Source organism: Heliangelus exortis, chromosome 1 (assembly GCF_036169615.1).
Source record: "Heliangelus exortis chromosome 1, bHelExo1.hap1, whole genome shotgun sequence".
Classification (NCBI taxonomy): domain Eukaryota; kingdom Metazoa; phylum Chordata; class Aves; order Apodiformes; family Trochilidae; genus Heliangelus; species Heliangelus exortis.
In genome coordinates this window covers 147,051,107-147,073,259 of record NC_092422.1, presented here as the reverse complement: position 1 = coordinate 147,073,259, position 22,153 = coordinate 147,051,107, and the positions used below count along the sequence as shown (strand labels likewise).

Sequence of the window (22,153 nt, the reverse complement as noted above, 5' to 3'; positions counted from 1 at the left end):
CTTCTCCAAAGGGGAGAAGGCAACGGTGGAGCGGCTTTGCAGAGAGAATTTTTTCGGCATCCCTCCCTTCCGGGGCTTCGGTTTGTGGCGGTGCCCTGAGGGAACGCTGCCCTCACCCCGGCCAGGACCGGGGTCGGCGGGAGGTGCGGGTCGGAGGTGAGAGCACGGAGCGGCGGCGGCATCAGCAGCGCCAAGCGGTAGTCGCGTCGCTATGGCCAAGCACCACCCGGACCTCATCTTCTGCCGCAAGCAGGCGGGCGTGGGTGAGTCCCGGCTCGGTTCTCCCCCCCTCCCCTTCCCTCCCCGCCTCCACACCTCACCCGCTCTCCTCTGCGGGGCGAGGGGCGGGCGGGCGCGCGCGTGTGAGTGCCGTTAGGGGCCGTTAGGCGCGCGCGTGGCCGTTAGGCCTGGCAGGGGAGGGAGGGGAGGAGAAAGGGGAACCGGCGGGCGCCTGGCTCCTCCCTGTTTTATTTCCCTTTCATTTGCACGTTCTATCGTGTTTTATGGGTTCTTCCCTCGTAGTAGGAGGGGGACAGTTCTTAGGGAAGGACTTTGGTGCTACTCTTGTCCCGGATATGCTTCTCGCAGGTCCGTCCTGACGGGAGGGAGCTCCTGGGCCTCTTTCGGTAGGGGCTGAGTGGCTTTAAGGCCTGCGGAACGGTAGCCATTCTCGCTCCTCAGGGCAGAGGGAAGGCAGGTGACATAGGTGGCTGTACACGGGAAAATAAGAAGTTGATTTTTCTTTACTCCTGGTGACGTTGGCCGTATACCAGCGCAGCCATGAGAATGAGCAGAAGGCTGCAGCCACTTCTGGGAGCATTCCTCTGGCTGCTCGGGAAAGTTATCTTCCAGGTTATAGCTTTATGATGAGCTTTTATTCATAGAATCATATAGTAGTTTGGTTTGGAAGGGGCCTTGAAGATCTTCTAGTTCCAACTATGGGCAGGGACACCTGCCACCAGACCAGGTTGCTCCAAGCCCCATCCAACCTGGCCTTGAACACTTCCAGGGACGGAGCAGCCACGACATCCCAGGGCAACCTGTGCCAGCGCCTCACCACCCTCACAGGGAAGATTTTTTTCCTAATGCCTAAACTAATTCTCCCCTCTTCAATTTTTAAACTATTGCCCCATGTCCTCTTGCTACACACATGTGCCAAAAAGTTCCACACCAGTTTTCTTGTAGGCCTTCAGGTGTTGGAAAGCCTCTATAAGGTCACTTCAGAGCCTCCTTTAGACTGAACAACTCCAGCTTCCACAGCTTGTCTTCGTAGGGGAGATTCTTGTCCTTTGGGTCAGAATTAGGCCTGATAGATCTTAAAGAAGGCTTGTGCATGATTAGAAATTGAGATAGCTCTTCCTGATTTTTTTTTTTCTGCATCTTGGAAGTGCAGACTTAACACATAGTTGTCTGAAAGAACTGTAAACATTCAGTTTAAAAAAAAAATATTCAGCTGCACTGTCCATAAGCAACTTCTTTCTAGAATACTTAATGCAGCAAACAGTCTGTCTGTGTTGAAAATTAATTTTCAGTTTGAAGAATTCCTTGACCCTCAAACTTCAACTGAATTGCTATAGTTTTTGTGCCTATGTACATCTGGTCTTGAGAACTTGATATCTATGGCATTTATCCAAATTAGTGGCATCATTGTTGTCAGTTTTCTAGACAAGTGAAAAGACTCCCAAGATAGATTTAACAGACTTCTACGGTAGATGTAATGATCTTCATGTTACGAAATTAAGAAGGCATTTGCTTTGCCTTAAAGAAACACTTGATTTTTCTAAAATTTTTTTTCTCATTAAACCAGTGTAAAAGCTATGCTAGGACACGCGTAGGATTTCCTTCAGTCGAGTGCATTGGCTACGTTTGAAATGGAATAATGAAAATATAGTTTTCTTACTGGGTGTCATTGCAGATTCACAGTGCGTCTAAACTTTGATCTTTGTAAATACATCTGATTGTTCATTATTTATTTGTATTTATGCTAAAACTATTTCTGTTGTTGACTTTTCTTTAAAAGACTTCTTTCTGCAGAAGGTAATTATTTGACATTCAAGCTTGTAGTTACTTATATTTTTCTCCTGCTTCTGCCTTAAATAAGTTTTTTCTTCTTCTTTTTATAGCAATTGGAAGACTATGTGAAAAATGTAAGTACAACTCCTACATATAGTCTCTTGAGAACATGGAATTGCAGTTAGAGCATACAGTTTGGATTTGGGGATTGGACTCTTTGCTTTAACCATAAACTTGATGACACTCCTGGAGATGGGAACAGTTGTGTTTTGCAAGTGTAAATCAAGGTATACTTACAAAGTTATGTGCTCCAGTATGTTGTCACACCAAATGGGTGCTGTTCTAGAATGTATGCTGTCAGCATTTTCAGTAGCTGAGGCTACAGTGACTTCTTAATTGATTCCTTGTGATCTGTAATACAAAATGATCAGCCTGATCATTTCAGAGGAGGAAAAAAAAAACCACACATTTTTGGAACCCGACTTCTTCACACCTTAAGAGAGGTTCCCTTCAGCATCTAGGAGAATAAGAAAGCAGGGGAAGGTGGGTGGCATCCAGAGTTAGAGCATAAAACCCCCCACAGAATCACACCGAAACAAATGCCAGTGCTCATCTGTAGAAGAGGAGAGTGAGTATGATCTGTCATTAGGACCTTGTAGGGAAACACAGCAAACAAGGCAACTAGTTCATGGCTCAAAAATGGTATGAAAATAAGCAAAGTGGGAAGGAACACAATCTGAAGCAATAAGATTGTTTTCGAGAACACTTAGCAGTGAAACGGGTTCCCATTGGTAGTAGTTGAGGGCTGTCGTGCTGGGGATTTAGGAGCAGGTTAGATGAGCTGTTTGTGGGAGTCAGGATTAGATGCCTTGGGAACTGGTAATAGGATATGAAGCCTTTCATCCCTAGGTCAGCGTTTTGGATAAGATCCAGCACAGCAGAGGCTGTCAGTGGCATCTGATGGCTGCTTGCCTGTATGATATGAGAACTTGAATTTCACTCAGTTCCTTCTGAGAAAGCAAGAGCAACCTTTGTGAAGTGGCTGTTTATTCCAGTTTGCCCTTTCTTTGGCCTTCTCACAGATGAAGGATTACAGGGACCATGAGTACAATCTCTTACCTCATCTCTTTGGGGATAGTAACTCCAGACTTTTGTTGATGTGGCACTGTTGGAGAAGCTTACAGTGCAGCTTCTGTGTAGGTAAGGACAGTAGTCCAGTCTGTACAGCATCTTTTCTACAAGTGAAAAATACAGGAAAAGTTCCAGAGTAAAAGTAGTGGTATGATCTAAGCAGGTGTTAGCTAATCACAAAAGTTACTTGGTGTTTCTTCTCTGATTTGTGAATGCATGAATAAGTTAAAAAACTCAAATATTACAGGCTACTGGCCTTTGTTCCTCTCAAGTCTGTGCAAATACAAAGTTGCACCTGTGCCCACAAGTTAAATAACTGTCTGCAGTTCCATTTTATTGCCTTTGAGTATACATGCAAGTTCTTTGACCATGAAGCTTTTCCCCTCGATGTAAGGTTGTGGAGAAATGGACATTCAGTCACCAAAGTCTCTGCTGTACTTGCAGGTGATGGCAAATGTGTGATCTGTGACTCCTACGTGCGGCCCTGCACCCTGGTGCGCATATGTGATGAGTGTAACTACGGCTCCTACCAAGGGCGCTGTGTGATCTGCGGGGGTCCTGGGGTGTCTGATGCCTACTACTGCAAGGAGTGTACCATCCAGGAAAAAGATGTAGGTTGTCATCCAATCTTCTGTTGAATTGGTTGTCTTTCTTTACTGGCCTTTAAGGGACACAGAGCTACTGTAGTTAGTGTTGGGACATAGGATGCTTGGGCTTCACTACCAATATCGGCACTGGCTTGCATTACCTTGTACTTCCAGCTACTTCCCCTGTTGGTAGTTGCCTGTATTTGCAAAGTATTTTGAGATGTTGTAACATTTTGAGGTATTGTAACTCTTAATCCTAAAGAATCTTTGACTATTTTTTGCACTGCATGCTCACAGTCTGCTTCCTCCCCAAGCTGCAAGTTAACACTTTAAGTTGTTACCATACTGGAACTCTCGGCCTCGGTTTTATCAGAGGCAGACCTGTTCCAGACACTGCAAAGGCAGTGGTAGAAGCTCCTCATTGAAGTCCATTATCAGCCACTGACCAAGGGCACATATGGTACTGTAAGCACTGTGGAATCAACACCTATGTTTTCCTTTGGATTACAACAAAAAGTTAAATCTTAGTGTCCAGTGTCTGCACTACTAATAATATTTTACAAGTTTAAAGTTTCTTGTACAATTTCTGTGGTTTATGATTTTTTTTTTATTATTCTTTTCTGGAATGTCCTATATTTTAGACATTTTTTTTTTTCTGCAAACACTTTCTGGTGTACTGATCTCTTATTTCTGTAGTCAGTGCAATAATTGTTTTATAATCTTCTTGTGCTGAAAGTTAGGTGCTGCACATGGCATAGTTCACCCCCTGTAAGGTTTTTGTTAATATCCAACACCATGGAGGTGGAGGACACGAAAAACTGCACATTTTGCAGTGGTAGAAATGACCTTAGGGAGAAGCAGGAACATGGTGCTTACAATTGCAATATCCCCAGAATATGGATCTCATAGCTGGGAGAGTGCCCGGTAAAGGTTGTTTGGGTTTTGGTGCTTTGCAAATACCATGCTAATGCCAAGGGGAGAACATGCTGAGAGAATGGTTCAAGTTGATTTAGAGGAGCATGCTCAGCACAGTCAGTTGCTGGTTTAATTCTCTGCAGTACCTGTGTTTTTTCTAGAGGCCTGCAGCTAAATTTGGGACAGGAGCAGGTCCTAAATATGGATACAAGTGGTGTGATGGTGGTACTGCCTCCTACTTTAGAAATCCTGTGGGAAACAACACATTTGTTGAGTTGCCTGTGGAACCAGGACCCCTGGCTTGATACAGCTTATCGTGCCTTGTTCAGGTGTGGTAGTAGCCAGCTGCTCTGCGATGGAGGATTGTAGAAAACAGCTGGAGGAGCAGGAAAAGAACAAATGAGAACTGAGGTATTTTGATAGCTAGGTGAAGGCTGCTGTGGTTGCAGACAGTTGTTCTGGACCAGTAGACACAAATGTAAGGGATTATTGCAGATGTGAAGTTGCAGATCCAAACCAGATTGACTTGAAGGATTGAAAAGTGCGGGCACAGGTGTAGGGTGCCAGGAACAAGAAAACTTAGGTGTACTGTCACTATTATGGTAGTTGGTACTGATGTCAATAAGAACAAGCTCCAAGGTTTCAGTCACAGCACTTTCATCATCCTCAGAGAAAGACTGGTAAAGATAGTGAAGGAAGAAAGCAAATGGAGTGAGGAGGTGGAAGGTTACTGGGCATGAGGCAAAGGGCCTGTTTACTCTTGGTTCTGATGGAGGGAACAGTGACATTGTTTCACCTCACTTCAATCTGTGGATATAATCCCACCTTGTCACTCAGGACAGCTCCGAGTCGTTTCTTGGGGACAGCAGCACACTTGTGTGCTGCCTCTGTAAGAGGAGGTGGAAGAATTAACAGAGCCCTGCAATAATGCTGTCAAGATTGTCACAGACTCCTTGGATCGTGGGAGGCAAGGCTTGGAAGTCTTGCTACTGTAGTTTGAAATCAAATAGGGGGACAGTATGGGTTATGGCAGGTGTATGGAAGAGGGATGATTTCTTCCCCCCCCCGCTCCCCTGTTGTTTCTACCCTGCACTGACCCTCTCCACTGAGCTGCATCTCCTGCACAGGAGCAGATACCTGTGGGGCAGCTTGGGTGCAGTTTCTACAGCAGCTGACATCTGCCCAGAGGCTTTTAAATCTAATGCACTCAGGCTTACACAGCAGCCAGGGACACATGTTCCTCTGGTGGCTGGCCCCCTCACAGCTACTGTTGACAGCCACACAACATTTTGCCTTTAAGAGTTAAGCAAGAGTCTGGACTTAAGTGGCCCACAGACAAATGTCTCATTACACCAAGAGGTGCATCTCTGGTTTGTCTTTGCAACCACATCTCTGAGGCAGGTGTGCCCTGCTTCACCTTCTTCCTTTCCTTGTGGCTTTTTTCACCATCTGCTGGAATTCAGGTACAAGAACTTAACCCATATAGCTGCTGTGAATGGCTGTCCTCTCCCAAGATGACCATATAGCCTCTGCAGTTATCAATCCAGGATGCAGGAAATAGGAGATTCAGTTTGGCTTTTACAGCTGAGAGGGGTCCTTAAAGACAAAAATGGCTTGGTGACATCTAAAGGAAAAGGAGGAGTTTTTTTGCTAACAAGGTGAAAGGTTATTCTGGGCCCTATAAATCCTGTGCATTCTAATTTAGAAAGAATCCAGACTTGAAGCACTGAGCATCGTTTTTAATAAACTGCTGATGTTATACAGTCTGTTTTCCATCTTTACCCTGAGGAAGAGAAAGTACTATTATAATGTTAAAGAGGTGTCCGTCCTCTTCTCTGTCCACTCTCTTGCTGGTAGTAACCTGAATTGGAGGGTAGTTTGTCTGCATAGGTGTTCAAGATGTATGTTGGGGACAGGGTGAGGAGTGTGGGAACTGAGCACCTACTAGAACTATAAGTGATAATGTTCTGTTTGCCCATCTTCTAACTTCCTGTTCTTTCAGAGAGATGGTTGCCCTAAGATCGTCAACCTGGGCAGTTCCAAGACAGATCTCTTCTACGAAAGGAAAAAGTATGGCTTCAAGAAGAGGTGATCCTATCTGTACGTGACTACACCTCCTGTCCGGTTGGCAAGAGGGTCTTGGAACATCTCTGGACTTTTATTGAAAACTGGTTGATTATCTTCTAAATTCAGTAGTACACTTGGGGTTGGAAAAGTAACAGTGGGTGGGGACTGAAAGCTGATCAGAACTGACTGTTGGAAAGAGCAGATGAGGATTACTGGCTGTTACCTTTTCAGAAGCTCTGCTAGTAATTGTCCCAGCTCACTATAAAAAACCTGGTGGGCAAGTATTTGAACATGGAGGGGAGCAGCTTGGTAAAAAGCAAGTGTCCTTTTGTGTATTTTTACCCAACCTCCTCTCAATTGTTATAAATTGCCCCTCACCATCTGTATTGAGGAACAAAGCACCAATCCCGTGTGCCCGCTTCCCCCCTCCCCTTTCCTCCAGTATATTTCCATGCTGCCCTGTTTTGTAAGGAACCTGCTCATGGCTGGTGCCTTCCTAGGGAGAGCCCAGCTGTTCCATGTTTTCTTTGACAGATTAATCCAAGGCTATTTCTTGTAACTGTTTCTGTAGGATGCATACCAATAAACCTTTTTCCCTTTTTTTTTTTTTTTCCTTCCTTTTTTTGGATAACAAGGATTTCTGTCTGGTTTGTTCTGTGCCTAGCCTTTCTGGAGCTTTCTGGGGACACGCAGGATTAGCCCAGCCACAACCACACAATGGGTTATCTGGTTTCTGACAGTGCCTGCTTATGGCCATGTGACCTTGCTGCAAGGAGCTTCAGGGAATGGTTATAGCTTTTGTCTGCCTGTGATCCCAGCCACTGATCATTTTGTCCTGTAGCGTGAGGATCGCTGAGCTTGTAACCCTTATCCTAGCTAATACGGCTGTGGATGTTGTTTCACCATGCAAACATCCAATCCCATTCTAAAACCTACTAAGCTATTTGACTCGCTTTCCTGTTCTTGTGAATAAGTTAAAGCCTTCCCTGCTGTAACTGGAAACCAACTATTGTGTTCCAGGCTATTAGCCATGTGCATGCTGAAAACTGGAGGCTGCTTGTTTGTCAAATAACAGAACAGACTAAAAGCAGTCTGTTGGCTCAGCAGAGCTCTGGGAACAGGCACCTTTATGCAGAGGCAGAACTGAGTTCCCTCATTAATGTGTACACTCCCCAGATGATTAAATTAGGGTCCTAGCTCAACATGCCCTGTGGTCCTTAAAAGTCTTCATAGTCTAAGCAGAGTGTGTGCTACAGGAGTCTCTTTGTGCAGTCTTAGGATGCAAAGCTTGGTTTGTGCCTTTCCAGGATTTCAGTTATTCCCCTGAGGCTAGTGCCAATTTCCTCTAACTCCTGTCCAGCTTGAATGCCTCTTCTACCTGTTCCAGCCATTTAGGTGTTTCCAACAGGCTGACAAGTTGTAATCATCCTTCCCTTAAAAGTCATTTCTTCCTGATGGAGCTGGTTCTACAGTGATCTCAGATGCTCCTCCCTCTCCTCCTCCCAGCTATTAATTCTGTCAGGTTTCTCTTTCAAGCTTTTTGCAGTCCTAAGAGTATCTGTATGTCGTCTTCTTTGCATTATGGTTCCCTCACACAGCTTCTAGTTAATTTTTATTTGTGTAGATGCCCTCTGACAAGATGTTCAGAGCAAACTAGTTCTCTGGCTCCGGCAAACCTATTCTCTCAAAGCAATTCTACCTCAAAAAGCAGCTGCCTCTTGTTCCTGACAGGAAAGTCCATGTTGGAGCCATTATCAGCCATGTTAAATTCTGTATTTCTTTAAAGGCAGGGCACCACATGCAGATTTTTTTTTTTTTTTATCTGGAGCTTTATCGCTTCAACCGGAATTTATCACTTGCTCTCAGTCAGGCCTCCCAGAGTATCATACTAGGAATGCAGAAGTTTTACAAGTATTTTTTTCCTTTCCCAGAACTTTCTGAGATAATGAAAGTTGTCCAGTGAGGACAGAAAGAAATGAAGTTTGAATTATTTCTTTTGTCTCAGAGTTACTGTCCCTGGTGCAGGGAATCGCAGAAGATCTAATTTTAGAGCAGCCCTTTTTCCCAATCATTTTAGCAGGATGACCCAGGCAGGGGTTGCTACTGAGAAACAAGTATCCCCATCCCTTCCCCCACCCCCCAGAACGGCTGTTGTGTACTTACTTTCTTGGCACTCTGGGTGCCCTCACTCAGGCTGCTGGGTATATCACTCTGCATCCTGGCAGCACTGAGAGGTAAGCTGCCATTTCTGGTTGTTCTGAGTCACTGGGCAGGTGGAGAGAGGGAGGGACAGGCTTTCCCCTCTTTGCCTTGTTTGCTCAGACAGCTCTGGGGAGGATGCCAAATGCTGCTGGTGCTCAGATCAGTTCAGCGCTGCTGCCTTTCTGGTACTTTCAGAGCATGGATGGGACATTGCCCTGAAGCTGCTAGTTCAGACAAGAGTAATGGATATAGTTGGATAGCCCAGAAAAGCTCAGCCTCACTTGCGTGGTGATGATTTCACCCACAAGTAAAACTCTGGCAGAACCCCTAGAAAAGTGCAATATTCCTTACCTGAAGAGTTGCTAACGTACTAGTACAGTAGATTTCCTGGTGATGCTGGAGACCACGTGCTAAAAGGATGTGCTTTCCTGCAAGGGGGCAATGAGACAAGACATGGCCTGCTCCTCCATGCCTCCCAGGCTCTGGAAGGGCTCCATCAGACCGGGGACCCTCCAGCAGGCCGATTCAGGGGCTCCCTGGCTGCCAGCTGTGAAGCCACTCGCATGACAGCTGCCAGGCAGGATGCGAGGGACGGCTGCGTCTGCAGCAGCTGAAGCTGCATGGTTCTGCCTGCAAATCCTAATTGTGTGAAGCTAAATGTGTCTCCCTGATGTTACTTGCCTAGGTAGGGTGATTGCGTTATAGTGTGTTGGGCTTTTTTTTTCTTTTTTTAATCAAAAGGTTGTTTGTTATGTAATAAGTAAAAAAAAAATCTTTTTATTTCAAATATTTACATTGGGGGAGGGATGTAGGGGCCTCTTGGCCTATTAAGTAATTGGCTTCTGTTGCCAGTACTAACAAGGAATTGCTGCATTCTGAAATTTAGATGTTCTCTGTCACACACCTCGTTAGACCACCTACCAGCCACAGCTACAACCAACCTCAGAAAGTAGCTCTGTAATGCACCTCTCATCCTTTGGATCATCTAGACCTTGTCCTGACAAAGCCCTTGAGCCTAAAGTGTTACCTTTCTTTAAAAAAAAAGACAAAACAACACCCAAAAGCAGGGAAAAGGCCTCGAGTCTGCCTGTGAGCTATGCCTGAGAGAGCTGCTCGGGCAGAATCCCACTTTTCTGAAATTTTATCTGCATAGGTGCTGTTATTTTCTTGTTAGGGGGTTCAACTGGAGATGTTGTTTGCCTGTTTCAATAGCAGGAAAGAATTTTTCATTTCCTTGGGGTTGTCACATGACTTGAACGTAAAGAAGATTCAGGCTACGGCAGTGTTAATTACCCCCGATTATAACCTGACCGCCCTTCCTTGGCATTAAATAACCCAGCAAAGCGATCCCTGTCCCAGCGGCAGCCCGGCGATTCCTTCCCCTCCCCGCCTGCACGTGATTCGGCAGCTTTGCTTTGACGTAAGAGCCAAATGGGCGAGAATGTGTGAGCGGATACTGTGACAGAATTCCTCTGCCTGCTTGTGTACCCGGCCGACGCGATAATTAAAGGAGCGCAGTCAAGGCGCAAGCATTTTAAAAGAGCCCCGATGTGTAACACCCTCTTAGTAACACCTTATTAAAGCCACAATAGAATTTTAGAAATGTAATTGCCTTTTTTTAATTTTCCTAATGATGCTAAAAATAGCACGGTCATTTTAATTTCCTGATCTCTGGCTGACGGAGTGATTTTGTTTCCAGCAAAGCAAAGGGAGTATTTGAAAGAAAAAAAAAAAAAAAAAAAAATTATTTTGTTACTAAATTCTTTTTAAACTGGGAGTGATGAAAATAGGGTTGCTCATAATAGCTCTCATGTATCTTCCCTTTCTTATCTGCCCTCTTTCTCTGCAGGAAAAAAAAACCCAAACAAACTTCAAAATTTGTTTTTTTTTTAATAAGTGGACAAATGAGTGAGGATGGCTGTTATGATGAGGAGGGAGAGTAGTAACAGATGTCTTAACACGGGGTGTTGGCTGGCTTCAGAAGTTCTAATCAGTGAAAATGGCAATACCTACCTCAGGTGAAGAGTTCCTGAGCAAGGGAGGACACACCGAAGCCAGAAGGTTTGTGAGGATCTTTGGTGGGAACAGGGCAAGAGGGGAACTTTGTATTTTTGCACTTGGGAGGCAGTTGCTACAGAATGATCGAACCAGGAGGAGACAGAGCAGCTCTCAGGAAGTGCCTGAGGTCTTTGTCTCTTTTGAAAATAGGTGATATTCGTTCAAAGATGACTTTATTATGGAGAAGATCAGATTCTGAGATGGAATCTCACTACGGTGGGAGTTTTCTGGGGAATTCTTCAGAACCCAGGCAAAAAGAACATTTCACTGGCCAGGCAAGGGACCCCTGCTGCAACAGGGACTGCTGGCAGTACTGTGGTGACCGAGACTGGTTCTCCCTCGCTGCTCTGCTTGTGTCAGCTATGAGGAAGGTGCCCGATCCACTGAGTTGGTTTCTATGTGCAGAACACAAAGCCACGTGGCGCCAGGTGAGTGCCTTCAGCGGGCGGCTGTGCCTCAACAACCGGGAGTGCAGGTGCCTAACACCTGCCCAGGACCCTGACAGGTGTCTGGGTGGCCCCAGGGACAGTGACTCCACAAGTGCCCTTCACCGGAGCAGCACACAACCCCCACATTCAACGAGCCGCGGCACCGGTTTGCCTTACGGCCCTGCCGGCCGGCCGGAGCTGCGGGACGGCGCCGGCCAAGCCGGGAAAGGTCGCGGCCGCCCGGGAGACTCTAACTCCCGGCAGCCCCCGCGCCGCGCCCGGCACCGCCCCCCGGCACACACCCCCTGCGGCTCACTGGCTGAGTGAGCGCACCAATCCGCAGGCGCCGCCGGGCCAGGCCAGCCAATGGGAAGGCTGTTGCTAACACGTTGCAGTTATTTTTAGCACGGCCGCCGCTCGCGCACCTTGCGGTCCCTCGCCTCCGCCGCGGCCGGGCCGGCCCTCTGGTGATGGCGGAGGCGCAGGGGTGTGCGGTGACAAAGTAGTCCGTGGGTTGTACGCCGCGGGGCGGGGGTCGCGGTGCTGTTGGTGCTGAGGCGCCCTTCCTGCTTTGGGGTGCTGGGGCACGGGGCCTCGGGAGCGTGGTGCTCACCCCTGCACTCCCCGAGGTGACACCGGCAGGGCTCCCTTGGCATTGACTCCTTGTCCCTTGAGGACAGCTCCTTGGCCTCCCCATCCACGCCTACTCTCATCAGTGTCACAGGTCCGGGGGTCCCGGGGTGTTTACAGTGAGGGAGGGGGCAAGGAGCTGCCTCCTCACACCCTTTTGAGGGCCTCGCCCCACCATTATATAGGAGCTTGGGGGTTCCAGCATAGGAGTTCTTAAGATTTCTCTGGGGTTGTGCAGGGGACTTGTCCCTTCTGGAGTCCAAATCCTCCAGTTCACCCCCCCTCATCCAGGGGACGGTCTTTCCAGCGAGCCGAGGCCTGAAAGCACCAGGCCCCCCGCCTGCTGGGGGTGGCTGCTGCTAAGCACCCCATCGTGCGGGGGGGCGAGGAAATTGCCGGCCCACTCTTTCACTCCCCGCCGGTCCTCTGGCTGCGCCCCCTCCCCGCCTCAGGCTAAGCCGCTTGGGGAAATCCTCAGGTCAAGCCTCATTCCCGCTAAGCCCCCCGCCCCTTCCTTCCCCTGGTACCCAGGATCCCCGGTACCAGGCGGCGGGCAGCGCCCCCGCTGCGGCTGCTGCACCAGCAGCGACGGGGGGGGAAAAAGGGAATTAAAGCCCCCGGTCCCCTGAGGGCGGGGGGGGAGGGAGACCCAGCGAACGAAGAGGGGAGGGGGAAGTAGTCCCGGCCCGCCCTCCGCGGCCGCATCACGCTGGGCGGGAGCGCGGATCCCTGCGCGAGGTTGCTAAGGGTGAAAGTTTGCCGTGAGTTGGCTCACTTGGGGCCAGGGCGCGGGTGGTTCCGGGCCGACGGGGCGAGGAGAGGCGGCGGCGGTACAGGCGACACAGGCACCGGCACCCGCATCCCCACCGCCTGGCGCACCACCTCTGGGCCACGCCGCAGCCCCCGGGCCCGCTGCGCGGAGGAACCGCACCATCGGGGATAAGACGAGGGAGGGGACGGGACGGGGCAGAGACCCTTCACGCACTGCCTGGGCTGCGCCCACCGGCCCCCGATCACCGCCGCCACCAGCCGCCGGCCCTGGAGACGAGGACGAAGTAAGTGGGGCCGGGGGTGCTTCCCTCTCCCCACACTCTTTCACGGGCCGGGTTCCCCTAGCCCGCATCCCTTTTGTGGGATGGATCTGACGGGGGTCGGCGTCCTCCTGCCACCGCCTAGGGTAGGAAAATTTATCCCACCCTGAGGCTGCCGGCCCCCGGTGAAGGTGATAAATGGGGCTTCAAGAGATGAGGGCTATAGGGGGTGAAAGTCATTGGGTCGGTGATGCTTTTGCTATGCCCTAATTCACCATTTTGTTCGGCCCCCCCCCTCCCCCAGTCTGAGGGGGTGGGGGGGTACGGACGACGACCGGGGCGGGGTGCAGCCTTGAAGAGGACAAACTGGGCCCGGGGGCGGCAGCGGGCACCCGGGGCTGTCAGGGGAGGAAGGGAGGAGGGGGTAGGTGTCACCGGGGTGTCCGCCTTCTTGTACGGCGGATCCAGCTCCCCCTAGACTTGGGGGGGGGGGGGGGGAGGGGGGGTGTGAGGGGGGAAGAAGCCCAGAGACAACAAAGGCGCTGCTGGGGCTGGGCTGGCGCCGCCGGCCCCACTCCCGGCGGAGGGGCTCTGCCTCCCCCGTGAAGGTGGGAGGTAGGGGCTGGTTGGCTGGTGTGCCCTTCGTGGGCACGGCCGCCCCCGGATAGGGGTCATGCGGCTGCGGGGAAAGGTCAGGCCCTGGGGTTTACTTCGAACGGCGGGGGGGGGGAGGGGGAGGTGTGAGGGAGTTGTCGGGGGTGCTGCATCCCTCCACCCCACCCTTATCCTCCAGGCCTCAGGGGCCTCCGTTTGTGCCCCGCCGGCTGCGCGGGTCATCGGCTCGCCCTTTTGGGGAACCTTTCCCTCCTCCCGCTGAAAGGTTCTTTTGGGGACCTTGTTTGCGACCCCGCGTGTCCCACCGGGGGGGGCGGGCAGCGAGGGGGGTGGTCGCGGTAAGATAATGAGGCTTATGGCCCCCTGAGCTCCGTCCCACAGCTGACAGGGGGTAGAGCGGGGGCTGCTGTGGGGTGGGAACGCGCCTCCCCGTCCCTGTCGGGAGGGGAGGGGAAGTGAAGCAGGGGGTGGCTGCCCGGCGGTCCCCAGCGCCGGGCCGCGGGGCGTGTTCCCCGCCGTGGGCAGCTCCGGGGCGGGCGGGGTACGCCAGGGCGCATGTGCCGTGGAAAATTTTTGTGTCCTGCCCCAGCCGAACCAGCGCCGGGCCGGGCCGACCGCGGGGTGCCACGGGAGGCGTAGTCCGGGGACGAAGTAGGTCGTGGGGCGGGGAACGGGGGACGAGGACTACAACTCCCAGCGTGCCCCGGTGATGGGTTGGGGGGAGGTGGGTAGAGGGAGTCTGTCCGAGTCCGGACGGGTCACAAGAAATGGCCGCGCTGCTGGGGAGGGGGCGGCCGCCTGCCTGCCCGCCTGCCTCGGGTGCGTGTCCCGGGAGGGGAAGGGAGCCCCGCTGCCATCCCAGGGTGGGATTTGGGGGAGCGGGGCTGGGAAGGGGGCCCTTGTGCAGGACTCTGAGCGGGTGCGGCCTGTTGTGGGACCATCAGCAGTCGTGGCAGCCGCCTTTAAAGCTGGTGGAGGGTGAGGAGGCAGCCAGCCGCTCCCCGGGGGCCAGACCTCTCCTGGGAGCTTGGAGGGATCCAGGCAAGGTGACCCGCCGTGTTGGCGTAGCGAGGAGAGGAGGGCGGGCATGGTTCCCCTGTGTGCTCTCCTCTCCTGCAAGTGATTATTTGGCCTCTGTCCCTCAGCACATCGGTGAGCTGATAAACGGGGGGTCTGAGGGGGCTCCTGCATTCCCCCTGCAGAGCAGGGGAACAGCCCTTTGTTCTCTGCCCATGCCTTGACTTTGTTTCTGCCCGTGGTACAGTAAGGTTTTTACTTTGGAAATGCTGGCACTGCGGGCAGGCGCGGGTCAGAATACTTTTTACAGTTAATATTTAGTTGGGGGGGTTGTCTTGGACCCATGCTTCTTTGGCTGTGTTGGTTTTGGGGTTTTTTTGGTTGGTTGTTTTGTGGTTTTTTGAGTTTTGTTTTTCGTTTGTTTTTTTCTTCTTTTACTACTATGTTATCACATTTTGTTTCAGTAGAAAGAGACTGAGGGGATCCTGCTGGAGCGCATCTTACCACGTCAGCAACCAGAGAAGTCAGTGGTATCTCTGACTTCTTGTGCCTTTTGCAAGTATCAGCAGCTACCTTGGCAGCTGTTGGTATTATTAGACTAATTAACTCATCTTTTCCATAGTCAAGGTACAGAGTATTCCCATTCTAGGAAAAGGAGTGCTTCTTCAAGAAAAAAAAGGAGGCCATGTTTTCCAGTTGTATCTCCTTGCTGTCTTCTGCAGAAGGTTGATGAGGATGCAGGCTCCTCAAAGGGTATTGAGGCAATTGTGTTGCAAATAGGGTGGTAACAAATTTTGACCTTTGCTCCTTTCCCAGTCTGTAATTTCTGATTTCTTAATGGATTTTTCATCTAGATTAGAATTGAACAGAAAAGATCAAAAGATTTACAAACTGGCTATTCCGCTTCTGCTTAATTTACTGGGATCCCAAACTGTCCTTTCCTTCGGATGCCCCAAAGCTAAAGGAGCAAGAGGGGGCTGCATGTAATCCTCCCCCTTGAGGTACTAGGGGCCATATAAGCTCTTGCTGATGTTTAGGTGTGGCCTTTCAGGGTTTGCTTTGTGCCCTTCTCTCTGCAAAATGCTCCGTCTCTGTGCCAGGGTTCCTGCGTTCTGAAAATGGCTTCTCCTTGATGGTGTCTGGAAAGCTCTGGTCATTTATTTCTTTGGTGTTCCTGTGTTCTTACTTGATTTTGGTCAGGTCTTGCTGACCTACTAAAAAGTTGTTACACTACAGTAATTCTTTAAATAGGTTTTAAAGGCAAGATTTGTTTTCCTCTTTTGTATTGCCTGGCTACTGTGTTTTTTGATGTTACACAGTCAGATCCAAAGGGAATTCCCCCCAGAACTGACCACCTTGTTGGCAGACTTGAGGTTTGGGTTCTTCTGGTTAACAATAATTCTGAAGCCAAGCCTCTCTGAACTCAGACTAGTACAGATAAAACACAGAATCCTCACCCCCGTTTTTGTAATAAAACCTCAAAATACTCGAGGGTTTCTTTAAAATTTATTTAAACCTTCTTGTTCTACCAAATGACCAAGCAAACAAGTCTGGTCAGTTTTTTCCTTCCTCCTGACCTAGGCCAGCATGGATACCTGGTTGTGCTGCTGGGATTCCCAGTTTTTCAGAGGAATGCTGACGCTGTGTGTTTGTACTCCATCCCCACCCCCAAATAATTGGCACAAGTCATAAACACAGGCTTGAGTGCTGCGTGAGAGCATCTCAGAGGCCCATTTTAGGAAGATGGTTGAACACGGTGTGTCTGAGTAAGGTGAGGGCAGCTGAAGATAGAGCGGCCTCTGACGAAGCTGCCAATTAAAAACTGGATATTCTGCTTCCCCCTGGAGAGGCGTGGAGGCTACTGGAAGTGTGCTTCCTCTTAAAAAAAATCTGTGGGATTCATTTTCTTTGGATGAGTGACAGACCACGGGTGCTGACCTACCTGGGGGTTTTTTTGTTTTGTTTTGTTGGGTGTTTTTTGTACCCAGACATTGTTGGCGAATCTGTGTATGACAGGAGAGTTCAGTGTTGTGGTTTTGCATTGTGCTTTTGTGGGTTCTTTCCATTTCAGAGGCTTCCTCACAAAGGAGGGGAGGGGGATTGCTTCGGTCTTTGGCAAGCAATTCCAGTTTTTATTAAGCAGGTACCTGCTCCTGGCAGACCTCATCTTCCCCCTGCGCAGGGGTAAGCGATGTGAACTGTACTGTATGGGCTGTTGGCACACGTGTGTTTTGTGGCCACGCCACATGTTTCCTGCCCCCCTTTTTCACTGAATTAAACCGGGATTTTAGGCATGTAGCTGGGCAGAGCCTCAATTGGGTGCACTTAATAAGATACAGGAGGAATGCAGGCTGGCAGCTGGTGCCCTCAGCACTCTCCCTTGCTCCTTCTCATCCCTCATCTGCGCTTGTGCCAGCAGGGCACAGCACCCGTTGCGACCACCCAGCCTCCCAGGGGAGAGAATTGTCCTTCGTGTGAGCTTCAGTAATGCTGTGATTCTGTCTCTGCACAAGCTGCTGAGCAAGTCACGAGGCTGTTCAGCTCGTGCCCTCTGGTTTGGGGAAAGGCTGGTGCAGGTGAGCCGTGCTGGAGGCAGTGTCAGGGCACAGGGAGGTGTGGTGTAGATGTGCCGAAATGGCTCTGCCAGAGCGGACAGTTGGCCCGCTGGGCTTCAGCAGTGGTACTTGGCAGTGGGGTAAGTGTAATGTATGTGCCTGTGTGCAGGTGGTAGCTACGCCCTTATTTCTTCTGGAGAGAAGCAGGGAAACTCCTCCCTGCCAGCATCTCTGTTTTCAGGGCCAGCAGATTCGGGGCAATTCTCCCAGAGAGGGTGACTGCTCGTCAGTGTTTGCGCAAATCGCTCGTTCCCCTTTTGTTAAGGAAAAAGCGTGGCTGTTTGTCTCAACAAGTGGCAAGTTGTGTTCTCTTGTCTTCATCCATCCTTTTCTCTCTTTCCCTAGGTGGGTTTGGAGCCAAATCTTGTCTATGTGCGTGTCATTTTGTCTCTTCTAATACGCTGCCCTGACTTGCTTGTTGCAAAGGGAGTATGCATCTGGAGATCAAAGTTGCTCTTAACTTCATCATCTCATACCTGTACAACAAGCTTCCTCGGAGGCGGGCAGACCTGTTTGGTGAGGAGCTAGAGCGCCTGCTGAAGAAGAAATATGAGGGTCACTGGTACCCAGAGAAGCCTCTGAAGGGTTCTGGCTATCGCTGTGTTCACATAGGGGAGACGGTGGATCCGGTGGTGGAGCTGGCAGCCAAGCGGAGCGGGCTGGCTGTGGAGGATGTGCGCGCCAACGTGCCGGAAGAGCTGAGCGTCTGGATCGATCCTTTTGAGGTTTCCTACCAGATCGGTGAGAAAGGCTCGGTTAAGGTCCTCTACCTGGATGACAGCGAGGGCTGCAGCGCCATGGAGCTGGACAAAGAAATCAAGAGCAGCTTCAACCCTGACGCCCAGGTATTTGTCCCCATCGGCAGCCAGGACAACTCGCTGTCCAGCTCTCCGTCCCCCTCCTTCGGCCAGTCGCCCAGCCCCACCTTCATCCCTCGCTCTGCCCAGCCCATCACTTTCACCACTGCCACTTTTGCTGCCACAAAGTTTGGCTCTACCAAGATGAAGAAGGGTGGAGGAGCCGGAGGAGGGGGCGGCGGTGCAGGGGCCGGGCAGCAGCCCAGGATGGTCAGGTCTCCCACCACCAACCTGCTGAAGCACAAGGGCCTCTCCCTCTCTATGCACTCTCTGAACTTCGTCGGGAGCGCTGGGAGCCAAGCCCCGCAGTCACAGCTCTCCCCCAACGCCAAGGAGTTCGTTTACAGCGGGGGTTCACCGGGAGCCAGCAGTCTCTTCTTTGATGGTGTTGCCAGTGAGAGCCAGGCCACCAGCGTCCCACCAACATCCCAGTTCAACACCGGCACGGGTGGTACCTTCGACGTGGCTCAGGTCTTCGGTGGCAGCACCAACAGCCTCTTCTTGGAGAAGTCGCCCTTCGTGGAAGGACTCAGCTACAACCTGAATGCCATGCAGTATCCCAGCCAGTCGTTCCAGCCTGTCGTCCTGGCCAACTGAACACAAGGAAGGAGAGTATTTTGGGGTTGGGAGGGAGGGTGGGGGGGGAAATGAGAAAAAAAACAAACAAACAAAAAAGAGGGAGAGAAAAGGAAAATAGAAATATACAGAAAATATTCAAATCTTATAAATATAGCTTCTTGGGAAACGAGAGAGCCCAGTGTTGTTGCGCTGTGCTGGCAACGCTCCTGAAGCACTGACTTGTTTTTTAACTCAGTCCCTGTGCTTTTTTCCTACTCACTTTTTTACTCCTTAAATGAGTCTTGGGATTTTTTTTTTTTTGGTTTGTGTTCCCCCCCTCACTCCCACCTTCCCCCCAGCCCAAGACTGGTGCAAACATAGGTCATGATGCTCCTGATTCCCTGCATCCCACCCCAGCGCTGGACACAGGGTCCTTCCACCTGGGTGTAGGGACATCTTTGTACCACCTCTCTGGAGGAGGGACGAGGAGAAGAGGATGAGCCAGTGTTGGTGCAGATGTGCACACACCTGTTGCATGATAGCCAGAAACGGGTGGGTGGGATTGCTTTTCTGTGCCCATGGGTGTAGACTGTTGTGCTGCTGTTGCTGCAGGCTTTCCTACCCCAGGCTGGTGTCAGCTGTTTTGTCTGTGCTGGAAAGCAGTGACTCTTCTCCTTGACCACCTCCCAGCACGTAGCAGGGAGGGCAGAGTGTTACTGTGAAATGGCTGCTTCCTGCTCTCTTCCTTGTCTGCACTTCCAGCAGCCGCTACAGGAGAGGTGGAGCTTTGAGCTGAGTGACTGTGGTTATTGTCCCCTTCCACACCTGAGTGGGAGGGAGGTGGCCTTTCCGTGCCCTCTTGGGGCCGACCGGCCATTTTGGGTGACAGCCTTGTGTAGGACACCACTTGCCTGTCCCCATGGCTTGGGGAGGTGGTGCTGAGGTCCCCCTAGGAACCTGACCCTGCTTCCTTGGACCTTCCCCCCAGGCAGTGGGGGCCAGCATCCACCTGTGGTCATCTGGGATGGCATCCTGGGTCTGAGTTCTTGTTCCCTGCTGTGAATTCATCTTCTTGTCTGGGAGAGGGGATTCCTTCTGTTGTACTTGGGCAGTGCTACTTTTGAGGAGGAGAAGGCTATGTTGTTGAAGCTGCTCTTGAGTGGTAGCATAAGAGTTTGTGGTTTCAGCAAGGTGTGTGCACCTGACTAAATCCCCTCCCCTGCCCTTCTGGAGGAGCAGGAGGAGGTGGCTGATCTGGTGTGGAAGGGAAGCACCTAAGCCTAAGCTTATCATTCCAGCCAGGTCATATCAGTGTGGATGGTGGCAGGTAAAAGAGCAGGATGGGGACAGGCACTCCGAAATCGAGTGGTCATCCCAGTGTGTGAATCTGTTGTGTCTCCCTTCTGCTGGGCTGGATCTGGGAGTGCTCCTGCAACTTTCCCCAGGACAATGTGCTGCAGTCAGGTGGTAGTAGCTTTTCAGCTAGGTTGCTTCTGTGTCAGGGACTCTAAAACCCACCTTTGCAGGAAGCCAAAGGAAGGCTGCTTCTAGCCCAGGCGGGGTGGAGGCTCTTTAGGTGGGTAGGAGGTCTCCTTGGAGGCAGTTGTGGGAGTATGGAAGCGTGCAAAGAGGAGAGAGATGGAAATGATGAGACTCCAGTCTTTGAAGTTCTCAGTTTAAAAGAAAAATAAGCTTTTTGCTGCCTCCCAAACTTAAGGTTTGGTTTTCTTCTAATGATGTCTCTGGAGCACCCTCTGAAACCCACTTCTCTCTGTATGTGTTGAACCAATGTGCTCTTTCAAGACATCCCTGTTTCAGGGGAGATGAGCTTGAACTTGTGCTTTTCCCACTCCCTTCCCCTCAACTTGAGATGAAGGCGCTCCATCCCTCCTGTAGTTTTGTTGCCACTGCCCCTTTGCTGCCCCGTCCCAGGGAGATGGCCACTGCCAGAGTTCTTTCAAGGAGCATTTCCAGCACCCCCTTCCCCTCGCTGGGTGACAAGGGAGACACAGTCCCCACCTCACACCCAGTGTGGGTTCCCAACAGGCTGCTTGCTGTTGGGCAGGTGGGCAGGGAGAGCAGAGCCCCAGCCTGCTTTCCCCCAAACCAGCACCCTCCATGTCAACCCTGCGGGTTTCCAGACTAGGACAAGTTGCTGAGGAATGGCCAAGCTGTTGGGTTTCCATTTTTTTTTTTTTTTTTTTTTCCCCCTTCAGCCCCCACACTTACAGACGTTACCACTGCCACCCTGTCCTTCTCCCCAGGAGTGTGCTGCCGAGTGCCAGCCCACTTGTCACGTTGATCTGAGGGACCCAATCCAGTTGTCCTTCCCTCCCCCCCCCACACCTGGCCAAGTCACCAGTGAGCTTGCTCTCCTCCTGCACAGAGAAGAAGAGGAGAGGTGGGGATGCCCTCCCTTGGCCACCTGCTTATCTGTGTGAAGCTTTGATGCCGCTTTGCCCTGCCACACGTACTATACCTGCTTTAAAAATAGTGGTGTGAGTGGAAGGAGGAAAAGAGGAGGGACCAACCTCTTTGTATCTTAAAAGGAAAAAAGCGTGCTTCAGAAACGTTCCTCCAGCATCAGGCAGCAATGGACACTAACGGCCTTTTCGGGCCTTTTCTAGTCTTGGATGTAGGCGTTCAGCTTCAATTTTATTTTTTAAAAACCTGCACTAATTTACCTGGTTTCTTAGGAAGAGAAGAGAGAAAATTTTTTTTTAACTTTTATTTTTTATGGGTTTGTGTTCTTTTTGTTGATGTCTGTTTGTATTGAATAATTTGCTACATTTGTAAAATGTAAGAGGTATATATAATATATGTATATTTCTAACGTAAAAAAAAAAAAAAACCCTGTAATTTTTTTCTTTTCAAGATTTTTTCTTAAAAAGAGGAGAGAAAAAAAATATTTTTTCAGGAAAAAACTTTAAAAAAAAAAAGAAGTGGTGAAGATTCCTTTCTCCCCACTCAGCTTCCCTCCTTTCCTTCCCACCCTTCTCCAAGGAGTGAATTGTCAAGTTGCCTTGTGGGAGAGAATGAGTGAAAGAGAACCGAAGTCTGAATGTCTCCAAGCAGAGGGTTTCCATGTGTGCTCTGCTTGGGTTTCTTTCTGAGATGGGGGGCTACTGAGAGGGGGAGCCAGGGGGTTACTGTCTTTTTTTTTTTTTCTTTCTTTCTTTTTGTTTCTTTTTTTTTTCTTTTTTCTTGTTTTTTTTCTTTAGCGAAGGAGGAATACAATCAGAGTTTTGTATTCAGAATGTTGTGCAATATTTTGGAACGGGACATTGGTGTGTCTAGAGATTTAGTTAAAAACAAAACAAAAAAAAATCCACAAAAAAAAAAAAGGTTGATCAAATCTGTACAGTTTCTATTGTTCCAGATTTTTTTAAGTTTGTATTAAAAGCATGATATAATAACCTGTTGTTGTGT

At 50.2% G+C, this 22,153-nt stretch overlaps 2 protein-coding genes and 1 long non-coding RNA gene across 6 annotated transcripts; 2 read left to right on the top strand and 1 right to left on the bottom strand.

Moving 5' to 3' along the window:
• The first annotated feature begins 124 nt into the window (after window positions 1-124).
• PHF5A (PHD finger protein 5A) lies at window positions 125-7,314 on the top strand. Its single transcript, XM_071732119.1, has 4 exons — window positions 125-263; window positions 2,124-2,147; window positions 3,589-3,755; window positions 6,649-7,314. The coding sequence occupies exons 1-4, from the start codon at window positions 212-214 to the stop codon at window positions 6,736-6,738; spliced, it is 333 nt and encodes a 110-aa protein (XP_071588220.1). The 5' UTR covers window positions 125-211; the 3' UTR covers window positions 6,739-7,314.
• A 3,813-nt stretch (window positions 7,315-11,127) lies between these two features.
• On the bottom strand, window positions 11,128-12,532 carry LOC139797467 (uncharacterized). The gene is made up of 2 exons (XR_011726488.1): window positions 11,547-12,532; window positions 11,128-11,368 (listed from the first exon to the last, which is right to left on the bottom strand). It is a non-coding gene; the product is annotated as an uncharacterized lncRNA (long non-coding RNA).
• A 192-nt stretch (window positions 12,533-12,724) lies between these two features.
• Window positions 12,725-22,140, top strand: TOB2 (transducer of ERBB2, 2). 4 transcript variants are annotated; one of them, XM_071732083.1, is made up of 3 exons: window positions 12,725-13,086; window positions 17,655-17,825; window positions 17,922-22,140. In XM_071732083.1, exons 2-3 carry the CDS (start codon window positions 17,741-17,743, stop codon window positions 18,761-18,763), a joined length of 927 nt encoding a protein of 308 aa, XP_071588184.1. In that variant the 5' UTR covers window positions 12,725-13,086; window positions 17,655-17,740; the 3' UTR covers window positions 18,764-22,140. The 4 variants fall into 4 exon arrangements, with proteins under 4 accessions (XP_071588184.1, XP_071588154.1, XP_071588164.1 ...); XM_071732053.1 differs by having other exon boundaries at window positions 12,728-13,086; window positions 17,655-22,140; XM_071732063.1 differs by lacking the exon at window positions 12,725-13,086 and adding an exon at window positions 14,310-14,328 and having other exon boundaries at window positions 17,655-22,140.
• The last annotated feature ends 13 nt before the right edge of the window (window positions 22,141-22,153 follow it).